Here is an 8,835-nt window from a genome sequence, read left to right as displayed (position 1 = left end):
TCCACATGCTCATGGAGTGGAAGAATCAACATTGTGAAGATGTCCATCTTACCTAAGGCAATCTACAAATTCAATGCAATACCCATTAAGTTACCAACAACATTCTTCTCAGACCTAGAAAAAACAACACAGGAATTCATATGGAAACACAAACGTCCAAGAATAGCCAGAACAATCCTCAGCAAAAAAAAAAAAGCAGGTGGTATCACAATACCAGATTTCAAACTTTACTATAAAGCTACAATCATCAAAACAGCTTGGTATTGGTACAGGAACAGGCATATAGATCAATGGAACAGAATTGAGATTCCAGAAGCAAAAACCTCAATTTCTCAACCAACTCATCTTCGACAAAGCCCCCACCACCTACCAATGGGGAGAGGAGAACCTATTCAGTAAATGGTGCTGGGAAAATTGGCTGACCACATGCAGAAGATTGAAACAGGACCCCTATCTATCCCCATGCACAAAGGTTAACTCCAAATGGATCAGAGACCTAAATGTAAAACCTCAAACCATAAGAACCTTAGAAAAGGAAGGAAGTACTCTCATAGAAATCGGAACTGGCATCCAATTCCTGTACAAAATCCGAAACCCACAGGACTTAAGAGAGAAGATAGACAATGGGACTTTATTAAACTGACAAGCTTCTGCAAGCCAAAGAAACCATCAAGAGAGCAGGTAGACAGCCTACAGACTGGGAAAAAGTATTTGCCAACTCTAGGTCTGACAAAGGCTTAACATCCTGGATCTACAAGGAACTGAAGCGTACTGAAAAGAAGAAAACAAACAACCCCATTATAAAATGGGCAAAAGACATGAACAGACACTTCACAAAAGAAGACATTCGAGCCAGCCAACAAACACATGAAGAAATGCTCAACCTCACTAATCATCAGGGAGATGCAAATCAAAACCACACTGAGATACCACCTAACTCCAGTCAGAATGGCAATTATCAACAACTCAAAAAATAACAGCTGCTGGAGAGGGTGTGGTGAAAAGGGAACACTTCTACACTGTTGGTGGGAGCGTAAACTAGTGCAACCTCTGTGGAAAGCAGTGTGGCGATTCCTAAAAGCTCTAAAAATTGACCTTCCATATGACCCTGCAATCCCCCTACTGGGAATATACCCTGAAGAACCCAAATCACTCTATAAAAAAGATACCTGCACACGCATGTTTATCGCAGCATTGTTCACTATAGCAAGAACCTGGAAACAACCATGCTGCCCATCAAAAGAGGACTGGATTTAAAAAATGTGGTACATATACACGATGGAATACTACGCAGCCATAAAATAGAACAAAATCATGAATTTCGCTGCAACCTGGATGGAACTAGAGTCTATAATACTGAGTGACCTCTCACAAAAACAAAAATCCGAATATCACATGTTCTCACTCATATAATGGACCTTGAACATCCAATGCAATACTATAAGAAAATGACTGATGGTATTGGAAAACTATGGGGGGGAGGGGGATGGCATTAACAGTAGCAAATATCTGTCGGGGGATGGGAAAACACTTCTTATCTACAGGGTGCCTGAATGAAATGTCATTGTACACCTAACCCTTAACTGTACCCCACAAAACCATAATAAAAAATACTTATTAATGAAAAAAAAATGATCCTTCATAGTATTAAGAGAGAACAACTAATATAAGAATTTTTGATGAAGTCATTAACATAGAAAACAAGAGTACACTGCTTGCAGAGATATTTTCACAGATATTTTGCAGAGTATTTTCATAGCTCAGGTTTCTTTTCCTGTGAAGCATGCATAATTATTCCTGAAATCTAAACAAATTTGAGGTGCTATATACTTTAGAGATGCTGGAAGTGATGTATTATTTTAATCTTTCCAGTAAATCAAATTATCACTTGGACAAGGTCAAATGCAATTTTGCCAGAAATATGATCATTACTGGCAAGAATTCTGATACTTAACCCAAGCTGCAAACAACATTCTTCCATTGTGATGAACCAGTATCTTTCTAATCCAGTGGTATCATTAATTAGTTATATCCAGAACCCCACAAGTTTGGGTTTCTGAGAGAAAGTAATCCAAGTGAACCAAAATTGTCTAAAATGATAATTAAAATATTAAAGAAACTTGGAAAATTTTCTGAAATTAGAATTAGTCTCAAATGTAAAAGATCTCTAAATTGAGCTTAAACAGTTTTTAACATTCTTAAAATTACCATGCACACACACACACAAAACTCCACATAATTTGTGATGTAACTAAAATTGAATGCTTTTATTTTATTTCTCAGAGTGAGCAAACTTTGAGTCACACTATCTGGAAAATGCATAATACAATATATGATAATTGGTCAGAATTATGGTAAAGATGTGTGTGATTCCTGGTCTAAAATAAGAACAATTAAGAATAAAATTTCAATTTATTTTATATTTTAAAATCGTCTACTCACTCACATATATAAGGTTTGGTGGTATATCTCTGTAATAAAAAAATGAAGTTAAAAGTTTTATTTGACATGAATATTTTAAATTTAGGAAAACAATATTTGATTACTAAGGTGATGTGAAGCAACCATATCAGGTGTCTACATAGTGCAAGTCCTTGGGAAACTTGTGTGACACAATTCATGATTAACCAGATATAAACAGAGATCAAATTTTGATTTTTAAAAAGGTCAGTCACTGGTTTAAATCAAACATATGAACAATCAAAAATTTAGAAGATATTCAAATTGATACAATGACAACCATGCCATACTTGCCTGGAAAACAAAATTATTCTACATAAGCAAATATATAATTAATTGATGATTGGCATTAAAAAGCAAAGTAATAATTATTTCTAAAATGCATTATTATATTAGTTCTGTTTTTGTATAGAATTTACAGAATCAAACTTGACTCATCAATCTGTGAGATTTCTGAGATTAATAATTGCGTCTTAAATTTTGTGTTCCCTTGGTAATATTTCAGGAACTTCACATAAAATCAATATTTTTACTTGATAGAATCTTGGAGACTGTGCCCCAGCCTGTCATGACTTATTCTTCCACAGGTACACTTCTATTCAGCTATGACTCTTCAGAGTTCTTCTGTAACCCTGACCTTCTCATTGCTAAACTAAAATTAAACAATATTTCAGAAATGATTTACCATGCATATATATAAAACAATAAATTTGATTTATGGTCAGATATATACTTGTTTCATAAATTCTCTAAGCCTGCCACAACAAATTACCATAAATATGGCAGTTTAAAACAACAGAAATATATTTTCTCACAGTTTTTGACAACCAGTTGCTAGCAAAATTAAGTTCCCTATGAAGGCACTAAAAAATAATCCTTTCTCTCTTCTTGGCTTTTAGTAGCAAATTGCCAATCCGCTTTTATCTTTATAAGGCCTTCTTTCCTGTCTTTTCTGTCTTTTGCAAAGACATTTTTATTGGATTTAGGGCTAACCCTAATCCACCATAATCTCATTTCAATTCTTACCTTAATTACATCTGCAAATAGACTATTTCCAGATAAGTTCACCTTTAAGATTTTGGGTGGACATAAATATTTTGGGGGACAACATTCAGCCCACAACACTTGTGTTGTATCATATATGTTTCACAGCTACATTGCTAAACATTGAAGTGGATAAAAATCAGATAGGCAAATAGCCAGTTTATTACAATAGATTTTACAATCTGACTAGTGAATTGACTAAATAATATGAACCATTGTCTCTACTAGAATCACTGAAGAAGACTCAATATAATACATCAGATTACTTTTGGGTCTATATTTCTTCAAAAAATTGTGTTGGGTGATTCATGAACTTCCTGATACTTTCTTTCACATCTTTGTCCTAAGGTTGTAGATCAAAGGATTCAGCATGGGGATGATGATTGTATAAAATACAGAACCCACTTCGACTCTGAGCCATGAATTTTGGGAGTTGGGTACACAGTAAAAGAACAGAACAGTTCCATGGAAAATGGTGATAGCAGTCAGGTGGGAAGCACAAGTAGAGAAAGCTTTCTAGCACCCAACAGCAGAAGGCATTATTATGATAGTGACAAAGATGAAGATGTAAGTAGTCAGGATGACTCCCAGGCTGCTCACCTCATTGAATATAGAAATGACAAACAAAGCACTTGGCTAATGTAGGGGACAGAGCAGGAGATGGAGACAGTGACACAGTGCTCACAGACAAAATTATTGATTATGTTAGACCCACAAAAAGACAATGACAAGAGAAAATAGGTGAATGTCAGGGAAGAGACTATGCCCCATGTGTAGAGCCCAGCCACGAATGATGCACAGAACTTTGGGGACATGATGACTGTGTAGAGCAGAGGGTTACACACTGCCACATATCGGTCATAGGCCTTCACTGCCAACATGAATGTTTCTGCCACTACAAATAAACAAGTCAAGAAGAATTACATGATGCATCCTGTGAAGGAGATGGTTTTGTCTTCCACAACCAAGTTCTCCAGCAGTTTGGGTGTAATTGTGACGGAATAACAGAAATCAACAAAGGACAAGTGACTAAGAAAAAAGTACATGGGCATGTGGCGTTTGGGGTTGATCTTGATGATCATGGTCATGCCCAGGTTTCCCACCACTGTGACTGTGTAGATGGTCAGAAATACCAGGAAGAGGGGCACCTGCAGGTCTGTATATTCTGAGAAGCCCAAGAGAGTAAAAGTGGCTTCAGAACTCTGATTTCCCTCTGCTGACATAATGGTTGTTGAAGAAAATCTTAAATATTGGTAAAAAATAATTATACACTTGTCTAATAATTACCATTTATTATAATTATTAATTTATTCCTAAATCTAAAACTTATTAATTTAGATTTCCAGATAACATGATGCATTGTACAACACATAACTCCATATTTTTTATATAAAAGAACTGAGGCACATATAAGTTAAGAAACTTGTTTAAGGTTACACAGCTTGTAGGAGATGAGGTGGGTTTCGAAGTTGATCCTCACAGGCAGAAGTAGGAGTACTGTAATCCTTCCTTGTTTGTGGAGCATATATTTTAAGGTCCCCAGTGAATGCCTGAAACCATAAATGACACCATCCCGCATATACACTATATTTTTTCCTGTACATACAAATTCACAAGATTTAATTTATAAATTAAGCATGGTAAGATAGTAAAAACAATATATAACAATAAAATAAAACAGTAATCACAAGGTGACACCATCATTACTTTTGCCTTTTGGAGCCACTTAAGTAAAATAAGGCTCACTTGAACACAGACATCATAATACCATGAAAATTGAGCTATATATAAATTTTTTCTTTCTTTCATCTTTAAGAGATGATCTGATGAAAGAGACAATATATACATGACCAAGGGACAGATGGTATCTACAACATGGGTTTTGCCAGACAAAGGGGTCAATTCATGTCCTAGGTAGGATGGAACATAATAAAGTGATATTTGATCAAGTTGATCAGAAGGACACACATTTTAAAACTCTGAGTAATTTATTTTTGGAATTTTCCCTTCAATTTTTTTGTACCACTGTTGCCCATGGGTAACTGAAACCTTGTAAGCAAAACTGCAGATAAGGAAAGACTACTGTATTTTTATTTATATTAGATAGAAAACGCTTCTATAGCATTTTTGAAAAAGTGTTTATCACAGTTTCATCATTCTGAAGGTCTGTGCTTTTTACCAGTGGTAATAAAATGATTATTGTAAATTCAGTGCTAAGTAGTATAGAGGAAGATCAGGAGAAGCACAGTTTTAGAGGAGCAGATACTGCCATAGCTACATGGTAGATGTCCAACCTGAGTATCATAGGAAAGACAGTCTTGGTGTGTTACCACAGGAAATTTTTCACTTAATATACTTAGACATTGAAGGAAATATAGTCTTGTATATTTCAACATTTCTGTTGATTCCATCTTTATGCCACAATCATTGCTTATTGTTTAAAAAATTATACAGCAACATGGTAAAGTGATGAGGCAGCGTTTTTGACACATATCCTCACTCCCTTGTCTTCTTTCCTACTTAAGTGATTTCTCACTTTGTGACACTAATACTCTTGGCTTATTATTATTATTATTATTATTATTATTATTTTGAGTTGGAGTCTTACTCCGTCACCCAGACTGGAGTGCAGTGGCATGTCACAGTCACCCTAGCATTGACCTCCTGGACTCCAGTCATCCTTCTTCCTCAGCCTTCCAAGTAGCCAGAACTATAGGCACAAGCTACCACACCCGGCTAATTTTTTTTTTTTAATTTATTGTAGAGACCAGGTTCTGCCAAGTTTCCTGGGTTGGTCTCAAACCTGCGGTCATTATTTTTTACTTTTCATTATTATTTTCTAATCTGGTAACTTGCATATCATTTTATTAGGTACTCATAGAATTTTTGATTTGGAAAGTGACGCAAAAGGTGTTTTGTCTATGCCTTCTATTTTCTTTAGAGCATAAAGAATATGATAATCATTGCCAGTGGTTACATAATTATCTTAACCTTTCTGCGGACAAGAACATTGCCACTCTAGGTAATGTAGAGGGTTTTAATTAAATATGTGATCACGTTGTTTTGAATCATTTAATTTTTGTTATATTTGAAAATGTTATTTAGAAAAAATACAAACATCTAAAATTTACAAGCAATTTATAACCACAAAAGTATTTTTAATCGAATTAAGCTTTTAAAAAATCAACTGTCTGGGTTTGGTGGCTAAGTCTTTAATCCCAGCACTTTGGGAAGCAGAGGTGTGTGGATTGCCTGAGCCCACGAACTCGAGACCAGTCCGGACAAGTTGGCAAGAACTTGCCTCAAAAACCTAAATAAAATAAAGTAAAATAAAATAAATTAGCCAGGCATATGAGTGCGCACCTGTAGTACTGGTTACTCGAAAGACTGAGGTGGAAGGATCACTGGAGCCCAGCAGGTTAATGCTGGGTTGGCCATGATTGTGCCACTGTACTCCAGCCTGGGTGAAGGAGTGAAACTCTAACTCAAAAAGAAAAAAAAATCAACTGAGTCAACACCAAGCACAACTCTGAAGTGTTCTAGTTAATAAAAGGTAATAGTATGAATCCCATAAACAAAGACACAATTTGAGTTTTGTCTGACCACCTCAAGGTAAGAAAGAACTATTGCTATCTCTTTCTTAGTGAAATGCTGTTTCTGACATTTCAAAAATATATTCCCTTCATGAGGAAAAGGAAATGGACAGGTGAGTGGCAAACAATTCATGATAGGTCAGCATAGTGAAAGAAGCATGGACTAAGGAAACAAAGATTTAATTTCAATTTCAAGCTTTTTCACTTGCTCTTTCATCTCTCAGAAATTATTCAGATTTTCTTAGCCTCAGCTTTTTAATCAATAAAATGAGAATAGTGACAAAATAATACATAATTCTCAGGCATGTGAGTATTAATTCATTAGTAACTATCCTTTAGTAAATTATCTTCATTTTCTCCTTTACTTTCTCTGACTCTTTCTGGTCCTCTATTTCTCATCTCAGCTTTGTGTCTATGGAAAATCTACCAAACAACCATCACTACTCTGGTAGATTGTGGTAGCAAAGGCACAGCCCACTTCCTTGTAATGATCCTGCCTTACATGGTAAGATCATCGATTTCTTCATCCTTCAGACTATGAAAACTTCAGTTGTTCTCTATGACCTAATTTATCAATTCTAAATTTATCTGCTTAGTTTTACCTAAAACCTTACCCTAGCTATTCCCCAGTATTCAGTCTTCTTTAAGCATGCCAGTATTCTCAGTTTATAATGCATAATACATGCTCATATTTTTTTTGTTTTATTTGATTTTTTTTTACCTGAAATATCCTCTTTTTTTGGCCCACTGATGCAACATTAGATGCAAACCACTATCACAAAGTAAGGTCCTCTTTTTACTCCATCAATGTCTTCTACATTCTTGGTGTACTTGTTGGCATTATCGGGAAATCAAAATGTCATGATATATTCTGTTCACTGTTACTTTATGCTTGTTATTATTTTTCTACAAGATTTTGAGAGGTTCCCAGATTTTATCATTTTATTTTTTAAAAATTCAGTATGACTGTATTGTGCTAGCCACAATGTGGATATTCTAAAATCAAAAATATTGATACCTCAGAGAAGAAAGATGAGAGCTCAGAATACTGAGCCCCTGGTGAGACAGACTTAGTAGATTCTGGCATCTCGACTAATCTAGACTTTCCTAATTTAAGTGTTGCTGAACTTCAGTATCCTTCATATGAATGAAAGATAACATAAGATATGTCACTATCTTGAAACCAGCTTACCTGAAGATCCTGTACTTATTTATTAATAGTCTCCAGGGAAGTTTCCATTCAGAATTCAAGCTTTACTTAAAACATTAAATCTTGGTAAATATACCAGGAGTTCACAATATATTTCATTTAATGTTTTATAAATATACTTCTTTCTTAGTATTCAAAAAAACAGAGAGAGAGAGAGAGAGAGAGAGCGAGCACTTTGGAAATGGATTCTGACTTCTAGGATCATAATGCCTCCATGATTTGGGGATTTAGATCCTAAAGAATTTTTACTGACTACTTAATTTTAGAACACAAAGTCAGATATTAGATTAAATGTCTTTGTGGAATTTTGCAAGTATGTAATTTCTTCTAAACCACCAGAGACAATGCCTCATCAAGCCTACTTCATTAATTTATGTTAGAATTTTTATTATAGAAAACATACAAATTCACTTAGAAAACAAGGTAACTGCAGTAAAACAAAGGAAACAACAAATCAGTGAGGATGCAACAATTAAGAGAAAACTGCTATTGACATTTACTGTCTTTTTAAAATTCTATATATATTAT

The 8,835-nt window shown here is 34.9% G+C and overlaps 1 protein-coding gene across 1 annotated transcript; it reads right to left on the bottom strand.

Moving 5' to 3' along the window:
- Window positions 1-3,834: 3,834 nt before the first annotated feature.
- On the bottom strand, window positions 3,835-4,727 carry LOC103269594 (olfactory receptor 5D13). The gene is given in 2 exon segments (XM_008067157.1): window positions 3,835-4,127; window positions 4,130-4,727. Coding segments are annotated over 2 exon segments (891 nt in total).
- Between the last annotated feature and the right edge of the window lie 4,108 nt (window positions 4,728-8,835).

Source organism: Carlito syrichta, unplaced genomic scaffold (genome assembly GCF_000164805.1).
Source record: "Carlito syrichta isolate Samal-C Ts95f unplaced genomic scaffold, Tarsius_syrichta-2.0.1 Scaffold309319, whole genome shotgun sequence".
NCBI classification, from domain to species: Eukaryota; Metazoa; Chordata; class Mammalia; order Primates; family Tarsiidae; genus Carlito; species Carlito syrichta.
This window is presented reverse-complemented; position numbering and strand designations above follow the sequence as displayed.